The sequence below is a fragment of the Ursus maritimus genome, unplaced genomic scaffold, assembly GCF_017311325.1.
Source record: "Ursus maritimus isolate PB19 unplaced genomic scaffold, ASM1731132v1 scaffold_14, whole genome shotgun sequence".
NCBI classification, from domain to species: domain Eukaryota; kingdom Metazoa; phylum Chordata; class Mammalia; order Carnivora; family Ursidae; genus Ursus; species Ursus maritimus.
Window position 1 is genome coordinate 16,672,072 of NW_024423786.1, and position 23,367 is coordinate 16,695,438.

Below are 23,367 nucleotides of genomic sequence, written 5' to 3' on the forward strand. Positions count from 1 at the left end.
CTGAGCGGCTGAAGGAATTTGCTGACATTTCTCTTATCGATACACCAGCTAGTTACAGTGAATGGTTTTTTGTCTAAATTCAAGGACCCTTCAAGCCTTAACACCACAGGGGCAATGGGTTATATACAGTGCCTTTGCCAGTTTGGAAGGCAGGCGTCAGTCATATGACAATCCTCGATTCCCTCTTGGTCAACCCATCGTAGCAGATTTCTCTTGGCAAGGCTGGAAACATGTTTGAAATGGCAACTATCTTGGAATCATGCTTTTGCTCTAGGTAACATGAAATTTCCACCAAAAGACAGGAAAGCATGTTTAGGATATTCACTATGGTAATATCTTATAGATAAAATATCAATGCCACCTATTTGGTAATGCCTTAAACTTTGAGAACAAATGCTATACAAGTCATTTTGTAGAAAGTGTATCTTATGCAAGTCATGCGTAGAACCTTACAAAACTATTACATGTCCAAAGCTCCAAATTCAAATCACTTGTTTAGTGTAACTTGCTATAACTGAAGCCCCGTGTTCTTTGGTATTGAAGTTAACAGTGCTATTGGATAGCAACTGAATCTGTTTATACTCTTGGGACAATAGAGGGCAATAGAGGAAGAGAAACATAGATAATGGAAAGAGCCTGTAATCCTGTTTCATAACAAGCAAACTTTACAATGCCTTACAGAAATACACAGTTCTCTGGGTGATATCTATTATAAAGTAGCTAATTAATAAGATATATAAAGCCTTAATTGGAGAGCTGCCCCCTCAGAGTATTCAGAAAAATCTAATGATTCAAACAGATATTACTGCCAGTGAAGTGCTAGCCTCCACGCATTAATTAAATCTAGATTATAAAATTCTAATTCCAAAGATGTAAATATGTAATTCAACTGGCTTTTGAGGCATCAATAATAAAAATAAATAAAATAAAATTTATAAGTCTATCAAACCCTTTATCACATACCATAAATCTTCAGAACAGTTGTTGACCCAAGATGAAATTAATATCAGGAAACAAGGGAAGAATATTTATATATTTAATAATTTAAGGTCTGAGAATAGATATTATAAAAGACATTAATTTGTGAGTATTTTTTTTTTTTATGGTCTTCCTCTTTGACTTTGAAACTACTTAGTAAGTCTGATTCCATGCTAGAAAGTGAACATTTTAATGGCCACAGATGAATGTGGAATTTAATTACTGTAACTCAACAGCAGGCATGAATTTTATCTTAATTCAAATAAAGAAATGACTCAATTTAAAAATAACTCCAACCAATGACTTTAGTTAATTGTGTTTCTCTGGTGATAAACATTAGCAGTGTTGAGTTTGGACAGATGCAATACTTTTAAAAGTGAATTGTAAACAATCATTTTTCTTTTGTGTAAGGCAACTACATTGCTTTAGCTTGCCAATATATTTTAAATGAGTTCTCCATCAAGAGCAAAAACACAATCACTTAATTATGTTTCACTAACACTGGACTTGACCATGGCATGGCCTTTCTGCAAAGGAATCAGAATGTACTTGTACACCAGCATCTACCTAAGCAGAAGTTTAAGAATGTTTGGAAATCCCATAATAACCAGACTACATGAAGTCAATTTCCTTCATATAGAATGTTCCTACCAGTCTCTCTGCATCAGGAAATCAAGCAGTTGGTAGCACCCATCTTTGTTTACTATGCTCCAATAGGCTCACACAGTTATTATTTACTGTTGCAGACAAATTTCTAGTAATGACTCCAATGGTATGGGTTCCTAAAAACCCAGCCAGAATCTAGCATGAAAAAACTCTTTTAGAAACTAGATAGGTGGACAGCAATCTCCTTACTGGAACTATCCATATAAAGCAAACCAGCAAATACAAAATTTCTAGGACCTCTACAAGGTCAGATGGTAACAATGAGTTTTGAAACTCATCATTTCAGTTCTTCCAACCTAAGATACTGAAAAAGTAACATCTTTGTACATGAAATGCAGATGACTTCTAAAAAAAAATATTTTGTATTTATAGTATAGTATAAACTGGGTTCTGGCCCAGGCACTAAAACTAACTGGCCATGTACCTTCAGACCATTATTTTTACCCTTGCCCCCATTTACTTTTTTCTGGGATCTGAGAGTCCTTTGAAATCATCTCTCTAGGCTCCTCAAAAGTCTCTCTAGATTAGAAGTTTATTAAGGGCATGCAAAATGTAAGGTGTATAGTCTCACCATGCCAACGTGCTTATTAATGAAAAGTAATAATGAAACAGCATCAGGATGATTTAACTTAATACAAATTGTGCTAACTAAACCACTTAAATGAAAAAGGTACAAGCGACTTAACCACTGTGAAGTTACATAACTCTACAGATAATCTTGCTCTTATACTCAAGAAATCACATCAAGTCTTCTTACACTCCTATCTCTCCATGAGTCTGATACTCGATGGTCAAGGTGATTCCAACAAAAAAGGTACAACACATTTCAGCTCATTTAGAGGATGTGCTACCTGAATGATCAAAGTGTAAGCAGCACGTATGGTCTCGGGGTTATACACATAAAGCCTGGAGCCAGCTGCTTGGGGCTGAATCCTGGCTTCCTCACTTACTGCACGTGCTTCCGTATCCTCACTCAAGCTGTAATGACACCTCATTTACTGATTTGTGTCAAAGTTTAAATAAACCATTTTATATAAATCAATTAAATAGCGGGGGGCACTTAAAAATCACTCAATATTTGTTGGCCATTACTCAAGTATTTTCACTTTGCACAGTACACCCAGCCATACTGTATGAGATGAGATGGGCAAAGGGACATAGAGCTTTCTTCTGCTGCGCCTTCTGATTTTCCCTATAGCCTACATTGTACCAACTTCTGTAATTTTATGCAAATATTTGCAATTAGCTTTTACAGAGGAGGTAGGGAGGAGGCCAGGGGGACAAAACAGTATGTATTTCATGTAGAACCTATGGTTTAATGATACTCGTCCCCATTACTGGGCAAACCTTCCTATGCCATAGAACTTGCTCTATCTTGACTTCTCTATTTACAGGACTGGACTGGTGAGCTTTTTGAGTTTCTTACATTTCCACTGAATGTGTTTGGCGAATTGCTTATAGCCTGATGTCATTATCATGAATGTATGCCACTGAGCTCACATGCTGTATCATCACTAAGTCCAGTTTCCATCTGTAAAGAAATTTAATTGATTCCCATTTCCTATAGAGTACCCCATTAATCCATTTAGGACTACAGAGAAATAACATTGCCTTTCCGTCTATGAGCTCGTAATGAATTCACACTAAGGAAGGACACCCAGTCCTGCCCATTTCATTCTAGTCGTTCACACAATCTGATAGATGAGAGGAAAATCCTCGGTCTTAATTAAACCTGTAAAACTCAAAGTTGCACTCTCAACAAATTGATCTTCTCTAGTTGGTTTGGATACATCAGTAAAAGAAATCAGCACATGCTACCAGACCGTTTTTGCCACCCCACCCCTCCCAAATCGGAGCAGTAAATAGGCAAAGTATGTCTTAAGGGATTTGTCCTGAGGAATCTGAGGAACCTATACAAATGGAGAACCCAGCAGACCAGAAACTCTAATTGGTTTCCATTAAAACAGTATATAGAGGATTGCATCTTTAAGCCTGCCATTTCCTAGATTATTTTAATAGTGTGTGGAAATTGCTTCAGTACTCTTATTCATTCTTTTATTCTTCAGCCTATGAAACAATATATCAGTCACTGATAATATGCTTTCAAGCAGCATTTGGAAGCGTGCAAAGAAGGAAGAATAGCATAGCATGACATCTTTACCAATTTTAAGCATCCCAGTTAGTACACGTGACAACCAAAAGACTTCTAAATAGTATATAACTAAATGCTTCAAAAACTGCAGAGAATTTACATGTGGATTTCCTAACAGCACTATCTGTAATAGCCAAAAGCTAGAAACAGTCCAAATGGACATCAACTGGTGAATGGATAAACAAATAGTGGTACATCCACACAGTGCAATGTTATTTAGCCATAACAAGGAAAAAACTGCTCATATATACTAAAACATGAATAATTCACAAAAACAAGCTAGGTGGAAGGAGCTAGATGGAAGAAAACAAGTATGGTATGATTCCATTTACATGAAATGTTCAGAAAAAAATTTACTGAGGCAGAAAGCAGATTAGTGACTGTCTGGGGCTAGGGGTGGGAGGAGAGAGTACCTACAAACGGGCATATCTTTGGGGGATAATGAAAATGTACTAATACTAGATTATGATGATGGTTGTACTAAAAATTTATTTTAAAAATTCATTGATTTTACACTCAAAACTGATAAAATTTCTGATATATAAATGATGCCTCAAAAAGTTGTTTTAAAAAATCAGAAAGGGGGGTGCGCCTGGGTGGGTCAGTTGGTTAAGCATCTGCTTTTGGCTTGGGTCATGATCTCGGGGTCTTGGGATCAGGCCCCACATTGGGCTCCCTGCTCAGTGGGGAGTTTGCTTTCCCCTCTCCCTCTGCTGCTCCCCCTGCCTGTGCTCTCTTGCTCACACTCTCTCTCTTTCTCAAATAGATAAACAAAATCCTTGAAAAAAAATCAGAAAGGGGGGCGCCTTGGCGGCTCAGTTGATTAAGCATCTGCCTTGGCTCAGGCCAGCTCAGTTGGTTAAGCATCTGCCTTGGCTCAGGCCGTAATCTCAGAGCCCTGAGATAAAGCCCACACTGGGCTCCCCGCGAAGCAGGGAGTCCGCTTCTCCCTCTCCCTCTGCTCTTCCCCTCTACTCGTGCTCTCTCTCTCTTTCTCAAATAAAATCTTTTAATAAATAAAAATGAATTTGAAAAAATCAGAAAGAAAAACCACTAGAGGCTGAGACAGAGGAGGGATGCTAACTGGAGAAGGCTGATCTGTGCTCTGAATGACAGGCAGTACTGAATAGCCCAAACGGAATCATTTATGCCATCATTTTAACCCCGCTGGTGGTTGTCAAAATGAAGGCTAGAAGGAACCTTACCTTCTCCCCAAGCTCATTCGCCACATTCATAGGATAGAAATTTCTTGAGGACAGTCTTTGTTTTGTTCACTGCTATCTCTCAAATTACTGGAAAAGTGGCTGGCACATGAGGGGAGCTTAATAAAGATTTGTTGAATAATTCACTGACTAACTCTCCAAGCCATATTGTGGAAAATCCATTTAGTTAAATGATTTTTTCCATGTTTGAAAACAGTGCATTGTGTTTGTTTGGTTGGTTTTACTTTTACTCTTTCATTCCCTAGCAAACTCAACTGCAGTGTTATTGAAAGCAGAAAGCTGAACATCGTGTATAAAGGTTTCTGTTTGTAGAGTAATAACGGGATTTTCAGTTACTGTCCTCATGTGAAAACTTAGGTGGCTAAAGCCTTTGAGGTTAGTCTAATGAAAACTTTAAGAAATCAGATGAAACTTTAAAATTCGAATCATGAAGTTTCTATCAATATAGTAGAAGGATTGATTCTCAACAGCTTAAGAAAATAATCAACTGATAAAGGTTGTAGGAAGCTTTAAATGGTCTCTGATTTATAAAGCCCTAAGAATTGGGGTAGTGGTCCTATTCAACATAGAAATGATTGCAAAAAGCTGTTAGACGATGAAGTAATTTCAGGAGAGACTGGAAATGATGCATAAGAAACCTAATTTATTTTGCTCTTTTCTACAGCAGCAGAGAAACAGGGTAATTACCCACTACATAGCTCACATGCAACTCTCATCTCTTCACGGCAATGCTAGCAGATTCAGGCCAGAATTATCCTCACATTGTTCACCCCTTCACTTGGTCTGCTTAGATAACGAGAGAAAATATTTTTTAAAACCCTTTAATTGCAGAATCTTATACTAACATATGCCATTTGCTTCTCTGCAATAGATCTAGCTACTGCCTTTTCCTCTGTGTCTCCATAGCAACCATCAGAGTTCAGGTTAGGGACCCCGCTAATGCCTTGCCGTCTACAACAGAGTTTTTAATACCTCTCCCTTGCACACGTGTCTTATGTCAGTTATTTCACTTAATTAGCTAGGTAGATTGTATGGTTATAGTTAGACTACAAAATATCATTTTAGAATATAAACTATTAAAGGACTACAGTTATCTACCTAGAGACAATATATCTGTCTAGTTTTATGATCACAACCACAAATATGGTAATACTTTCTGAATCAGAATTCATGAACATCTCCTATTGAATGTCACTTCAAACCTAAAATCCTGAGGCCAGTTTCCAAGTTTACTGTCAGTACTTTGGCCATTATTACGCTATGATATCTTACTTAATAACCCGTATATCTAATTCAGACAAATAAGCACGCTACTTTTTATTATGCATATATAAAAAGGCCATTTGTAAAGAATAAAGAGAAATAAAGAAATACAACTAACACTCTTTTATCCACCACCCATCAAACAAAAAACACAGCATCACCATTACCTTTCAGTCTGCGGCAGAATCCATCCCCTCCCCGTTCCCTTTGAGGTAACTACTATCCCGAATTTTGTTTCCATTATTCTCTTGTTTTTCATTATAATTTTACCACATACAGCCAGACTCCTAAACAATATTTTATTTTTACATATTTTGAACTTATATTAATAAAATCATACTGTAGGTATTCTTCCAAGATTTGCTTTTATTGTTCAACATATTCCTAAGATTCATCAATTTTCACTGCTGAGTTGTATTTTTATAGGACTATACCACAATAGATTTATTCATTCTTATTTATAAATACATAAATACATAACATTATTTTTAGTTATAGTCATTGGTGATGATTTTTCCCCCTGGGTTGTGGCTTATCGTTTCACTTTCTTCCTGAGGTCTTTTGATAAAAAGGGGTTCTAAAAATCAAATGTAGTCAAATAATCTTTAGTGATTTCCTCATGGAACTACAATAGGTCTTACTTAAGAAAACTTCTCTACCCTAAAATCATAAATACACTGTCTGAATCATTTTCTAATTTTTTAAAATATATTTTCCCTTTCAAAGTTTAGGGTTTAATCCACCTGGAATGGATTTTTTATATAATGTGAGATAAGACTCCAAATAAATGTGTCTCTACATGGACAATCAGTTGTTCCATCTCATTAAATTAAGGAGGGAGGGAGGGAGGAAGGAAGGAAGCAAAGAAGGAAGGAAGGGGGAGGGAGAGAGGGAGAGAGGAAGGGAGGGAGGGAATCCATGCTAGTGTTTTCATAGTGCTTTCACATGTACAAAAGTTTGTTTGTGGGTTCTCTATGCTGTTCCATCTATCTAATCCTATTCAAAGCCATACTGGCTTAATCACTAAGGTTTTACATTGAGCCTTGTTATCTGATAAGGCCAAGTCCTCTTGACTTATTATTCTTCAAGAGTTTCTACCAAATTCTGCCCTTTGCTCCTCAAATATATTGTAAATCACCTGGTCACATTCCACAAACACATCAAAAAGAAACCAGAGATTTGGATTTCAATTATTCTATATATCAAGTCATTGAGAGTTGACATTTTGGCTTTACTGAGTCTTTGAAACCATGAAAAAGGCATATTTTTTTCCTATTTATCTAGATCTTTTAAAAATATTTTCAGTAATTTTGTATACTTTTCAACTATAAAGGTTTTACATCTTCTTGTTGGATTTATGTTCTCCTTCTGTATTATTTTATCCCTTCAATCTCTTTTGAGTTTGTTATCTTAAATTAGCTCATGCATTTTCATCTTAAAATTATGTTACCTAAAAAGCTTAGATTATTAACTTTCATGTTTTCTTATTTTCTAATGTATGTTTCTAAGATGAAAAACATCCTTCTAAATAATGCTTTAGCTGAAGCATGTTTTGTTATGTAGAATTTCTACTACTGTCACTTCAAAAGATGTTCTATTGTCTTTTACCATTTCTTATTTGAACTATGAGTTACTTAGACTTCCATTTATTAATTTCCAAAGATATGACTTCTCTGATTTCATTTGTATTATTGATTTCTAAGTTAATTGCATTTGGGTCATATTTACTTCATAGCTAATATGTCATCAAATGTTGATAAAAATGCATTCTGCTGTTTTCGGTACTATGTTCTCTACATGTTCATTAGATGGACCTTATATTTGGGTTCTTTAAATCTTCCACAGACTTACTGATGTTTTCTCTGCTTGAGCTACCAAAAAATGAAACACATATGTTAATATCTCTCATTATTATGATAGATGTGCCCGTTTCCATGTGTAATCTATTTTTGTTTCACATATTTTAGTATTATATATGCCTAGTGAATTAATCTTCAGGAAGCCTTTTAAAAATAAATTGTGTTTTGACTGATCATTCAGCCATTTCTACTTTGTTGTGAATAGCATTTATCTGGAACATCTTTTCCACCTTTTAGTTTTAACAATTCTGTACCCTTATGATTCAGATGTGTTATACAGTAAACAATCCATACCTTTCTCAAAAACAACAACAACTTGAAGCATTTACTCTATTTATTTTCATCGTCAATTAATATATGTGTGTGGATTTATTGCACAGTTTTTTCTTTCTCACACATTTCTTACCTTTTTCGTTTTCTCTCTCGAACATAGTCTGTTAATCATTCATATTTTACTCTCTACTTTTAATGTAATTGCTTTATAAATCTTAAGACGCACATTTTACTTGTAAGACTCTAAATTGGATCTATCTCCTCTCCTCTCAAATTATACAAGGACTTTAGAATAATTTAAATCCAGTCACCTGTCCCAATTTTTAGGATAAGGCACACATGTTTTTCAGTATTTGTTTTTCTGAGGTTTGTATACATTCTGACCCACCCCTGCTGCACCCAGGATAAAGTGTTCACATCCTGGAAGGTCTATGACTTTGAGACTCTTCAGTATCCACAAGTCTGCAAGAAGAAATCGCCAAATCAAAGCTGTCGACGGTTTTCTACCTAAGAGCTTACTCTGCAAAGACTTCGGTTAGAATCATGTAATGTTGGATACCTTAAGATTAGGGTAAAAGTGGAAGCTGGTCACCAGCGATCCCGTGCTGCACAGGCAAAACATGGTAATGAGGAAGTCACTTAATCTTCATCATAGTTATTGATAAATATCACCCTTAACAGTAAAGTAGTTTACAGTTTTCCATGATTATTATTTATGGAAAACATTATTAATATATATCAATTGCTCATTCTCCTCTCCTAATGGGCACTCATATTACTGAAGTTAAGTAGGGCTGTGGGATTTGCCATAGCCCTAACAAACTATGAGTAGAAGGTGCCTGTACAATTTCTTGTTGGAAGTAATTTTTCATGCTCTCTGCCCCAGACTCTTCGACCAAGGTGGCATAAGTTTCACATGGTATAGCTGCAGGATGATGCCCTCTCTTTCAGCTTGGACCTCCAAGAGCCTTCATGGAGAAAAATGTGCTGAAGAGCTGTGAGGCCCACAGCCAACTGCATAATCAGGGAATAAACACAGGGGCCTGGAGAACACTTGTTACTCCAGTATCATTAAGCCACATCTAACCAATGGATTTAACTTAATTCTCACCCTATGAAACAAAGCAGACACTATTTTTCCCCCATGTTAGATATAAGAATACAGAAACACAGCAAATTTATTTTTCTTTCAAAGACCATCCACTTTGGGGGCACCCAGGTGGCTCAGTTGAACGTCCAACTCTTGGTTTTGGCTCAGGTCATGATCTCAAGGTCATGAGATCGAGCCCCAAGTCAGGCTCCACACAAACCATGGAGTCTGCTTGATATTCTAACCCTCTGCCCCTCCTCCCACTCACTGTCGCTCCCTCTCTCTCTCCAAAACAAATACATAAATCTTAAAAAAAAAAAAGATCATCCACTTTTAAGTATGAAGACCTAGAGGATAATTTCACTTACAGATGAAATATAGGTTTCATTGTGGGGGTGGGAGTAAGGGGTAACTGGGTGATAGACATTAAGGAGAGCATGTGATGCAATGAGCAATGGGTATGATACAAGATTGATGAATCGTTGAACTCTACCTCTGAAATTAATAATACACTATATGTTAATCAATTGAATTTAAATTTAAAAAAGGGAAAAAAGAAATATAATATATAAGCTGGTAATTAAATTAAGAATGTGTCATTATTTTACTCAACACTAAAACATTTGTAAAATGAAATCTCCATTGTAACACTTACTTGGAACTATAAATTCTATTTCTTCTGACATAGCAACTCCCAGTTTATTAGAAGCAAAGCAGCGGTATTTCCCTTGAAAGTGAGATATGTGTCCCTCATTTGGGATCTTAAAGGTTCCTGAGTTGTTAGATGCAATTATCCGAGAGTCAGAGAGATCAAAAGGCTTGTCATCCTTAGTCCACATAAATCTGTAAGACAAAACTAAAGTAAACAATCCTGAAAAATCAAAACATATTTCTTAATTTTAAAGTGGTGATAAACAAATGCCCAGAAATGACAAAACCAAGACATTGTATGGTAAAAAATATATATATATATTTTTAATTGCCTAAATAATACCAAAAAAGTCTCAGAAGAGTCTAAGAAATCTTACAAGTTACTATAGACTGTTTATGTCGCCCCAAAATTCAAATGTTGAAGCCCAGTCCCTAATGTAAATGTCTGGAGGTTGAGGGTAGGGGAGGTGATCACGTCATGAGGGTGGGGTGCCCATGGATGGGATTAGCATCCTTATTTAGGAGACCCCAGACAGCCTTCCTTGCTCTCTTCTGCCACGTGAGGTTACAGCAAGGAAACAGCTGTCTATGAACCAGGAAGCAGGTCCTCACCAGACACCAAATCGGTGAGGGCCTTGATCTTGTCTGCCCAGCCTCCAGAACCATGTGACAAATGTACGTTTGTTGTTTAAGCCACCTGGTCTGTGGCCTTTTTAGTATAGCACGTTGAACTAAGACCAAGCAATAAAAAAGCTGTAACAACTGAGAAAACAGAAATTGAAGATAGGTTTTGTTCTGTTCTTTTTAAAGTTATTCTTTAACTTTTCAATTGGAAAGGTATTTTACTAATACTTTGAAGACTACTAAATCTATAAAACATATAATATGTCATCATGTGTATTTGTGAAGAGCTCAAAGTTAAAAGAAAAAAAAAAGTACTATTAAATGTGGTCCTATTTCCTATCTAGAGTTTTAGACATATTAGTAACGTATTTGAGACCACAAAAAAATATAAAATTTTGCAAACTGAGTTTTTCCAATTATTACAATGCTACTAAAAGTGGTTTCTATGACATTACCTTCTGTCGTATGATTACTATTTAAGTTACTTAATGGTTTCCATTTTTCCCCTTTTACAAACAAATTGTGGTAAACGACCTTAACATATTTATTTTTTGGCACTTATCCAAATATTTTATTAGACCAATCTCTTAAAAGTAAGAATGATAGACCAATAACATAAGAAAAATTTTTATAGCTGTTGATAAATGTTGCAGAATTGTATTCCAGAAAAAAATAAACATAGTTAAATTCCCATCCCAGTGTGTAACCATGTCATTTCTGTGGATGAGGCTATAAAAGGTCCTTAAAAAAATCTTATCAATCTAATAATGACTTCCAAATTTGATTTTATTCCCAATTTGAATTCATTTAATTCATATATGAATTATCCATGCAAATTGTAGAATGTTTCAAGACACCATTTTCTTATACTAAACTGATTATTTTGTCACCAGGAATAACAAACCTTCATGGGACATGGGATATTTTTGTTAGGAGCATGCCTGCCTTCTCCCCCAGCCCCAGTTCTTTTAGGTCTTCTCTCTCTGTGTGTTTTATGTTTTATTGGCTTTACTTAAAGAGAACACAAAGAATCTATTCTTTTAAATTCCAATATGTTGAATGGGATCACTTCACCTATACAAAATTAAACATTTCCACTTGGAAATATGCTATGTCTTTTCATCCATTCACATCTTCTTTCCTGATCCTAGGTAGAATTTTATAGACACTGCCCCCAATTTAAATCCCACATAGTTCTTGTTACATAGTATTTGATATTGTTTTTGTTGATGTTGCTACCAGTAACTATTAAGACTGCTGGATTTTTTCCTTTTGCTATTGAGATGGGATATTTTTTTCTTTCTTGTTTCCCAATTATTTTCTAACTGCCTTGTATGGACATCTAACTAAGCTTTTTAAAATTTATTTTTAATTTTTAAACCAATTTATAATTGACCACTTCAGTGTAACCCTTTGTACTTATAAAAGCTTGTTTCTGTCCTGCAAATAGATAGAATAACAAATTATAATAATAATAATAAATATTATTAACCGTATTTTTCTCATACGTATAGATTTTATTTTCTTGCATAATTATATTGGACATGGCTCCAGGAAATAACTAATAGTGATACCAGAAGACATTCTAACCTTATTTCTGAATTTATTGTAAATACTAGCAGTACTTCATAATTAAATTCATACCGGTTATAGATATAATAGATACATTTGATAATTAATCATCTCTGATGATTGTAGGGCACTATCTTTTGATATAATTCAGTTCATTACTATTAATATATATCATAATATTGATTGATCCGTATTGATCCAGCCACAATGACTGACTAAATTCTTCTTCATATAATTCTATCCATACTTACATATACTAATTGAATGTATTCCATTGGTAAAATATAGATAATAATGATAATTTAACATGTCAATGATTCATTAAGAATGATTTTAAAATACCAAATTATCAGGCAATAATGTTAGTCACGATAAAATTTCAAATAATTAAGCTTCCTTAAATATGTATCTACTTAGTGGATATAAAAGAATTAAGCAAATCAGTACAAGTATGTAGCTTCGCTGCCCATTTTAGATCACCTATACTAAAATCTAGAATTCCCCCATAGCTTCTCCCTCCTCACTCCCAATACACACACATTTCTTTCTCCCAGTGTAGGAGGTATTTGAAAAAACTTCATCACTGATTATGATCACCTACAGTAACAATTATTTAATTAATAAAACACTAGATAACAATATACCATGCAGATAGCATTCAGGATGACTAAATATTTTATGACAACTTAAAAAATATCGAGTAACAACCTACTCACTGAATAAGATGTGTCACGTTAAAAAAAAATATGTGTCACATTTAAAGACATGCAATAATACTATCAATGTATTAACTTTCACCTTAACAAATGCTACCTTTCACTAAGTAGAATAAAGGATCTTCTGGACTTTGGCTACCTTGTTCACTTATAAGGAATTACTGAATATTTCCACGGTGCCAAAACCTATGCTAAGTATTTAACATAAGGCAATATATTTTATGGTAAAAATAATTTTGACTTGCAGAAGAAAATACGTAAAATAACCAAACTTTATTGAACATAGCTATTATTCTTTTGGCAACTCTTATCTTTAATCATATGTAGATTTATAGTCCAACAAACTTATAATGGTCAGAGTACAAAGGAATTTTAAAAAAAGATTACATACATATAAACAATTATTTCGTTCGCAAGAATACTCACGTTGGTTCTGGATTTCCTTTAGCTTCACATTCAATTAGAAAATATTCATCAAAGGGAAAGGCAACTTGCACTTTTGACTGTTTTATGATTGTTGGAACCTGTTGAACTAAATATCAAAATATGTATTTAAAGAATGTGGTCTTCAAATACTAGGTCAGGTGAATTTAGCTATAACAGAAACACTTGAAACATGCTTTCTATATCGATAAGAGAACTATAAAAAATGAAAATTATAGAACAAATCTGACTTCCTCTTTGAAAAATATATTTTATTAATTAATTATTTGAGGTTTGCCCTTGGGTCATATATATATTTTTTTAATCCAGTGTAGTCAACGTAGTATTATATTAGTTTTAGGTGTACAATATAGTGATTCAACAATTCTATGCATTAGTCAGTGTTGATCGTGATAAGTATACTTTTAGTTCCTTTTACCTATTTCACCCATCCCCCTACCCACTACCTATCTGGTAACCATCCATTTGTTCTCTATGGTTAAGAGTCTGTTTTTTGGTCTATCTCTTTTTTTCTTTGTTCGTTTTCCTTCTTAAATTCCACATGTGAGTGAAATCATATGGTATTTGTTATTCTCTGACTGACTTCTTTCACTTAGCCTATATCCTCTGGATCCATCCACATCATAGCAAATGGCAAGGTTTCATTCTTTTTTGACTGAATGATATTCTATTGTATATATATAGTACTTCTTCTTTCACCTATCAGTGGACACTGGGGATGCTTCCATAATCTGGCTATTATAAATACTGCTGTAATAAACACAGGGGTGCATATATCTTTGCAAATTAGTGCTTTTGTATTCTTTGGATAAATACCCAATAGTGGAGTTGCTGGATCATATGGTAACTCTATTTTTAACTTTTTGGGGAATCTCCATACTGTTTTCCACAGAGGCTGCACAAGGTTGCATTCCATCAACAGTGTACGAGGGTTCCTTTTTCTCCGCATCCAACACTTGTTGTTTCTTGTGTTTTGGATTTTAGCCATTCTGACAGGTATGTACTGATATCTCACTGTGGTTTTAATTTGCTGATGATTAGTGATGTTTAGCATCTTTTCATGCGTCTATTGGCCATCTATAAGTCTTCTTCGGAGAAATGTCTGATCATGTCTTCTGCCCATTTTTTAATTGGATTATGTAAAATGTATTTAATTTTAAAGAATATGCTTCACTGATTCCATTTCATCTCATGTTACCAAAGATGTTCATTTTATTTAAACCCAGAATGAAGGAACAATTTGTAGAGCAGAATAAAAATTGCCATATCATTACAACTTTAAAATCTCTATTTTTAAATTATTGACATTTATTTTTATTTTATTATTTTTTTTAAAGATTTTATTTATTTATTTGACAGACATAGAGACAGCCAGCGAGAGAGGGAACACAAGCAGGGGGAGTGGGAGAGGAAGAAGCAGGCTCATAGCGGAGGAGCCTGACGTGGGGCTCGATCCCGTAACGCCGGGATCACGCCCTGAGCCGGAGGCAGACGCCCAACCGCTGTGCCACCCAGGCGCCCCTAAATTATTGACATTTAGTCTATGTTGGTGTATTTGTTATATTTTTATTTAGTTCAGTCATTTTGACAGTTCTTTTTTTATTTATAGTTTTCTAAGACATCATAATTAATTTACCACTTTTACATTATTTATTCCATTGTTTTGTGATCACTTCTTAGATAATTTTCTTATTATTGGACTTTTGGGGTTTTTTGTTTTGTTTTGTTTTTCTCTTTCCAGGTAACATGTACTTCCATAGGCATATAAATTTTCAAGTATTTAAGTTTTTCCTTTATTGAATTAGTGACTTATGATAAATTTCCAGGTATAGACACAAATAGTATTTACTTTGGGTAAATAATTATATCATTTCACAAAAGGATATTTATTATAAACAACATATAAGTATAGCCGTTTCCAACATCCTTGCCACAAAAGAACACCAACATTTAAAAATGATAAAAATATTTTGCTAATTATCACAAGTTAATTATAACATCCTCATTCTATTTTTCTTTTTTTTCCTATTTTTATTTCTACTTATTGCTTTGATTAATAAACGTTTTTTCCCTAAACTTGTTTATTATTTGTCATTCCCCATTTATAAATTATCCTTTCACTATTATTGGGGACTCAGGGTTAGTTTTCTTCCCCTTAGAATTTAACACTAATAATCAGCAATAAAAACAAATAATGGCATTTTTAAATGGATTCTACATATTCAAATATCTCCTCAACTTGTGATAAACTTTTTTAATGTCTCACAAGTTAAATAACCTTCAAGACACACTTAAAAAGTAGGCGGGTCACTTTGTCTCTCCCTAAGTGAAGCAGCTGGATGGCATTTGAGAATTGTGTTTATAAAATAAGTGTACTAATGCTGAAGATACAAACATGGGTTAAGTTTGAAGTGGGACACGGGTAATAGGTAAAGATCTACTGTCAGTGAGCACTCAACAGTTTTCAAATTGATACTTTACCATTTTAGTACCGTTCTTACAACCTCTAGGAAGGAAAGGGATAGCACTAAATCCCTAAGAAAGTGTAAGTGATTCAGCAGCAGGAACCTGATTTCAGCAAATATGTTTTAGAAAAGCAATTCACAGAAAGGCACTGAACCTGATTTAGGTAATTAATATTCCACAGTGGAGTTACAAATAGGTCCCTAAACTCAGTGACATCGAGCCAGGCCCTGAACCAGTCTATTTTCTCATTTGTAAAGTTAGGGATTCAGGCTAGATAAATTGTTCTTAGACTTTTTGGTCTCAGGATCCCTTTACATTCTTAACAATTAAAGGAAGTCCCAAGCGGCTTTTGTTCATGTGGTTTGTATCTAACAATATTTACCATATTAGAAATTAAAACTGCGAAACCTCTAAAAATTGTATTTATTAATCCATTTTAAATAATCTTATATGTTAAAATATATACCTATTTTATCAAGAACATGAAATATAATGAGAACAGTGGCATTGTTTTTACATTATAGCAATCTCTTTAATATCTTCATAGAAGGCAGCTGGATTCTCACATCTACTTCTACTTTCAATCTGTCACAAAAGTTGTTTTGCTTAAATATATGAAGAAAATCCTGCTATACACCGATATATACTTGGAAGAGGGTGAAATATTTTATCATCCTTTCTGATGATTGTGGACATTCTTCTTAAACAGTACACCAAAACTCAACAAGTGGTAGTTTCTTAAACATTTACTACAATATGGAATCTGAAATCATATCAATGAACTTTTCATATTCTATTAAAATAACATGTTTTACCCATGAGTTGTTTTTGTTGTTTTTTTTTTTTTTAAGATGTTATTTTTTTAAGTAATCTCTATGCCCAGGGTGGGGCTCAAACTCACAATCCCGAGATCAAGAGTTGCATTCTCCAGAGAACAGAGCCAGTAGGTACCCCTATCCGTGGTTTCTTTTTAACCATGTAAAATTTTGTAACATTATGTAATACCATTTAGAAAAAAGAAAAAAAAAATACTGTTTCATCAACCCTGAAAGGTCCACGGGTTCCATTTTAAGCACTGATGGCCAGCCTAGAATAATAACCCAAAGCTACTTCCAATTCTAAAAAAATGTTTTTGGTTTAATGAATCTGATAATTGAGTATTACTGGTTTAGGTCCATGAGCCCAAGTTCAGTCTTTCTCCACTGGATATTCATAAACATTTTAACAACATGCAAAAAACAGTCCTACCTTCATGGACATTTACCTTGCTTCCGATTGCTACTGCTTCTAAGTAGAACACATCTTGAGCTTACTGCAAATTCACATTATTTGAATTTTATTATAGTTATAAAAGGTGAGGGATGATGCTCAATAGCAACAGTCCCTAAGATGTCAGCTAATAACTTGTGAACAACTTGTTTATTAGAACATCATTCTTCCTTAAATTTGCTAAGGCTGTAAAGTCTCGGCAATAACTAATTACTCAGGGAATGGAACTAATAACCTTTGAGTGTTTATAAGAATATATATTCTACATTATAAATCTTTTCCTCCCTAATTAGGCCAATTAGAGAGACACCAGACTCGTTGACATTCAAATTGGATATCTGCCTTAGCTGCATTTGCTCTAGAGTACTGAAACAAATGGATAATATTCAGTTCTGAAAACATGTCCTTAATATTTTATAACAATTGTTGTCTAAGGACATTACAGAATGAAAATGCGTAAGTAACTGAGACCACCAGGATAACAAAATGTGTGCTATGGATTAATATAAACTTTCAGATTCTTTACCGCTGATGAACTAAATGAGGAGAAAAGATGGAAAGAAAATGTATATTCTAAGAGAATATGGTCAGGAATCCCAGTGCATCTTTGTTGCTACTGGGGGAAAAATGTAAGATTATTAACCTGTTTTCCACAAGGATCAAGAAGAACTTCGCTCTTAATTTGGCACTGCACACTCAAACCAAAGGAATGTACTAAAGATAAATAATTTCCTGTTCTTGACCTGAATGTCTACAACAAGGCTGATATATATTGTGGGTAGGCTAAGAGATTTCAGCTTGATTTAAAGAGAACTTTAAATCTGTACATCTACAGAACAGGGAGGTGGAATTCCTTAAGAAGAAAGAATATTCAAAGAGAGACTCAACCATCTGTCAAGGAAAATGGAGAAGGAATTCTCACTTATGGGTGAATTAAAAGAGCAGGGGTGCCCAAAGTGTATGATGTGAAACTCCTATGTGAAGCAATTTAAGGTGGCCCTCAGAAAAATGGTTCAAAAACACATTGTATTATATAGTCAGAGACTTACTTCCTTTTCTATTCACATTCAGATTGAATACTTCAGAAGAAAAGTTTGAGTTCAGAGTTAGCAATTCTTTTTTTTTTTTTTTAAAGATTTTATTTATTTATTTATTCGACAGAGATAGAGACAGCCAGCGAGAGAGGGAACACAAGCAGGGGGAGTGGGAGAGGAAGAAGCAGGCTCATAGCAGAGAAGCCTGATGTGGGGCTCGATCCCATAACACTGGGATCACGCCCTGAGCCGAAGGCAGATGCTTAATTGTTGTGCCACCCAGGCGCCCCCAGAGTTAGCAATTCTCTTAATGTTTATTCAACTTGCTGAGCTCAAGTCTAACTGTCTAGAGCTTAGATGATGAGCAAAGGTCATTTCCAAGGCTAAGATTCAAATAAACAAGCACTGCCTCTTGGATTATAAATCTCCAAATTACATATGGAAAAGACAGGAGGGATAATACGGGAAGCATATGGATAAAAATATCTAAATAACCTTTCAAAGGTCTTTTATATCCCCTGTCCTTATAACACAAGGCAAATTACCCAAATCTCTATTTTACATAGCTGATACAGTATTATATAAACTGTGTTTGTAAATGTATTATTTTTTGCATGTTATTTTTTATGTATGTCAAGATATATATTTTCATAAAACCACTGACTAACCTCTGGATAAGAATTCACACTATAAACTGCTCTAGATTTTCAGAGTTGATATCATCTTATATTTGTAGTTGTGTAATAATGGCTTTTTAATATTTTCTTCATTCATCATTTTCATTCTTAAATATACAATCATTTTGAAAAAAAAAGATACAAAAGTTATTCTGTTCCTTGTTATCATAATTGGTTGGATACCATTGATTTCTGAATCATAACATTCTCTAAAATAAACAAAGTATATAAAAGTAACAGCCATTGGTAATATTGAAGAATATCTTATATGGCAAAACACCTAATCTATTGGTCATGTTTCTTATTATGTGCCAAGTTTGCATAAGAAGAGGCAAAAAGCCTGAGCTGCAAAATAATTACAGCAAGCAGCCAAATACAAGGCATCCAATTTTTTAAAAAGTGAATGATGCATTCTGAGAACAGATTGCTGGAAAATAAATAGAAATATGGTAGAAAAATCACATCCTCAACCTACAAGTACTCTACTTAAAAATGAAAATGCAAATATGAAATTTCATGAAGTAAGTATTAAATACTGTCATTTTACCTGAAAGTGGTATTTCCAAAGCTGTAGAGAATTTTAACAGGAAACAAATTAGAGATACAATTAATCCTCTTCCACCTGACAGCATCTCCATTGCTCTTCAGGATAGAGGCAATTCAGGAATAATGAAAATCGTAATGCTTCCTTTTACTTTGGTTTAAAGCTGAGAAGAATGTAGTTCACCTGGGAATTGAAAAAACAAACAAACAAACAAAATGACATTTACTTTAAGTTCATACACTCTGAAATGACAACATAATTTTTTAAAAGATTTTATTTATTTATTTGAGAGAGCACAAGCAGAGGTGGGGTGGGAGGGAGAGTGGGGGCAAAGTGGCAGAAGCAAACTATCCACTGAGCAGGGAACAAGATCAGGGCTCCATCCCAGGACCCTGAGATCATGACCTGAGCTGAAAGCAGACACTTAACCTACTGAGCCACCCAGGCATCCCTAACAACAAAATTTAAGTAAATGTTTCTGTTGCAATAATTTTCCTCTTGATGAAACACTTTACTAGTAACTCTACATAAATATAATTAATCTATATGTTTTAAAAGGACAGTTGATATATGCTATAGTGCAAACGGTGACCCATTCCACTGAATTACGTCTTTTTGCCAGATGAATTTTTGCTTCAAGGCACTCTAGTATACTCTTTCAGGTGTGGTTGTCAGTGCTATGAGAATAACTTCATTTAACCCATTTTGTTCAAAACGTGGCTCTTGTTCAATCAGTTCTTTGTATCAGGCATCTAACCCCACTTGAGTCATTTATGAAGCATCACAAATCTAACCGTTGATTTTTCTGGCAAAATAACTTCTCATGTTCAAAGTTATGTCACTAATAGAAAGTGAACAGCAAGATACAGGAGTGCAAAAATGAAGGACAAGTGGGCAAGGATCAGCCACTCTAACATCTATAAATTTGGGTTTTGTTCAAGAAGAAAATAATTATCTTCAGTTACTTTACACTTAGGCAGAATGTTCATTCACTCCATATTGTACAGAAATAACAAATTAAAATGTCACTTTTCCTTAATGTTCTCATACCATTTCAATTTTATTCTGAAACACTGTAATAATAGACATCTAAACATTGTAACGTATTTTTAAAAATAAATTTGCTCAAAAGGTGATAGTTTTTCAGGTCCCCAATTTTCTTTTTCCATAAAAATCAATTCCTCTATTCACTTAGTCCAAAAAGTTATTGAATATAGTGTCTGACAAGCCATCAAAATTAAACTTTTTTTTTAATTTAAATTCAATTAATTAATATATAATGTATTACTGGTTTAAGAGGTAGAGGTCAGTGTTTCATCAGTCTTAAATAATACCCAGTGCTCATTAGATCATGTGCCCTCCTTAATGTCCATCATCCAGTTACCACATCTTGATTGGATTATTTGCTCTTTGGGTGTTGAGTTTGATAAGTTCTTTATAGATTTTGGATACTAGCCCTTTATCTGTTAAGACATTTACAAACATCTTCTCCCATTCTGTCAGTTGTCTTTTGGTTTCGTCAACTGTTTCTTTTGCTGTGCAAAAGCTTTTTATCTTGATGAAGTACCAATAGTTCATTTTTTGCCTTTGTTTCCCATGCCTTTAGAGATGTGTCTAGCTAGAAGTTGCTGCAGCAGAGGCCACAGGCTGCTGCCTGTGTTCTCCTCTAGGATTTTGATGGATTCCTGTCTCACATTTAGGTCTTTCATCCATTTTGAGTTTATTTTTGTGTATGGTGTAAGAAAGTGGTCCAGTTTCATTCATCTGCATGTGGCTATCCAATTTTCCCAACACCATTTGTTGAAGAGACTCTCTTTTTTCCATTGGATATTCTTTCCTGCTTTATCGAAGATTAGTTGACCATAGAGTTGAGGCTCCATTTCTGAGCTCTCTATTCTGTTGCATTGACCTATGCATCCGTGTTTGTGCCAGTACCATACCATCTTGATGATTACAGCTTTGTAATAGAGCTTAAGTACAGAATTGTGATGCCGCCAGCTTTGGTTATCTTTTTCAACATTCATTTGGCTATTCAGGGTCTTTTCTGGTTCAATATAAATTTTAGGATTATTTGTTCCAGCTCTGTGGAGGAAAAAAAAAAAAAAAGATGGTATTTTGATACGGATTGCATTGAATGTATAGATTGCTCTAGATAGCACAGATATTTTAACAATATTTGTTCTTCCAATCCATGAGCGTGGAATGTTTTTCCATTTCTCTGTGTCTTCCTCAATTTCTTTCATGAGTGTTCTATAGTTTTCTGAGTACGGATTTTTGCCTTTTTGGTTAATTTTATTTCTGGTATCCTATGGTTTTGGGTGCAATGGTAAATGGATTGACTCCTTAATGTCTCTTTCTTTTGTCTCATTGTTAGTGTATGGAAATGCAACTGATTTCTGTGCATTGATTTTATATCTTGCTATTTTGCTGAATTCCTACATAAGTTCTAGCAATTCTGAGGTCGAGTCTTTTGGGTTTTCCACATAGAGTATCATGTCATCTGCAAAGAATGAGATTTTGACTTCTTTGTTGTTGTGGATGCCTTTTATTTCTTTTTGTTTTCTGATTGCTGAGGCTAGGACTTCTAGTACTATGCTGAACAGCAGTGGTGATAGCGCACATCCCTGCTGTGTTCCTGACCTTGGGGGAAAAGCTCTCAGTTTTTCCCCATGGAGAATGACATTCACTGTGGGCTTTTCATATATGGCTTTTATGATATTGAGGTGTGTTCCCTCTATCCCTACACTGTGAAGAGTTTTAATCAAGAAAGGATGCTGTACTTTGTCAAATACTTTTTCTGCATCTATTCAGAGGATCATAAGGTTCTTGTCCTATCTTTAATTTATATAAGGTATCACATTGATTGACTGGCAGACGTTGAGACTCACCTTGCAGCTCAGGGATAAATCCCACTTGGTTGTGATGGATAATCCTTTTAAGGTACTCTCGGATACTATTGGCTAGTATTTGGGGGAGAAGTTTTGCATCCATGTTCATCAGGTATACTGGTCTGTAATTCTCCTTTTTGGTGGGGTGTTTGGTTTTGGGATCAAGGTAATGCTGGCTTCAAAGAAAGAAAACTTTGTAAGTTTTCCTTCCATTCTATTTTTTGAAACAGCTTCAGAAGAATAGGTATTAATTCTTCTTTAAATGCTTGGTAGAATTCCCCTGGGAAGCCATCTAGCCCTGGACTCTGGTTTGTTGAAGATTTGTGATAATTGCTTCAATTTCCTTGCTGTTTATGGGTCTGTTCAGGTTTTCTATTTCTTCCTGATTCAGTTTTGGTAGTTTATACATCTTTGGAATGCATCCATTTTTTTTTTCCAGATTGTCTAATTTGTTGGCATATATTTGCCTCATTTATTCAGGATTTTATTTATTTGGGTCCTTTCTCTTTTCTTTTTGATAAGTCTGGCTAGGGGTTTATCAATCTTATTAATTCTTTCAAAGAATAAGCTCCTAGTTTCGTTGATCTGTTCTACTGTTCTTTTGGTTTCTATTTTATTGATTTCTGCTTTAATCTTTATTATTTCTCTTCTGCTGGGTTCAGGCTTTTTTTTGCTATTCTTTCTCTAGCTCCTTTAAGTATAAGATTAGGTTGTGTATTTTGAGGCCTTTCTTGTTTCTTGAGAAAGGCTTGTATCACTATATACTTCCCTCTTAGGATCACCTTTGTTGCATCACAAAGGTTTTGAAAAGCTTTTTTTTTTTTTTCTCATTTTTGCTTGTTTCCATGCTTTCTTAAAAATTTTTTTCTTTAATTTCCTGGTTGATCCATTCACTCTTCAGTAGGATGCTCTTTAGCCTGCATGTTTTTGAGTTCTTTCCAACTTTCCTCTTGTGATTGAGTTCCAGTTTCAAAGCAC

The 23,367-nt window shown here is 34.6% G+C and overlaps 1 protein-coding gene across 3 annotated transcripts in view; it reads right to left on the reverse strand.

Annotated features, from left to right (window-relative positions):
• Positions 1 to 19,673, reverse strand: part of CHL1 (cell adhesion molecule L1 like) — a 79,557-nt gene extending 59,884 nt beyond the window's left edge. For all 3 annotated transcript variants that reach the window (XM_008703152.2, XM_008703153.2, XM_008703151.2), the window contains exons 1-3: positions 19,505 to 19,673; positions 13,494 to 13,599; positions 10,160 to 10,347 (exon numbers count right to left, since the gene is read on the reverse strand). In XM_008703152.2, the coding sequence (XP_008701374.2) occupies positions 10,160 to 10,347; positions 13,494 to 13,599; positions 19,505 to 19,595 (385 nt within the window). In that variant the 5' untranslated portion in view covers positions 19,596 to 19,673. The remainder of the gene's footprint in view (positions 1 to 10,159; positions 10,348 to 13,493; positions 13,600 to 19,504) is intronic.
• Between the last annotated feature and the right edge of the window lie 3,694 nt (positions 19,674 to 23,367).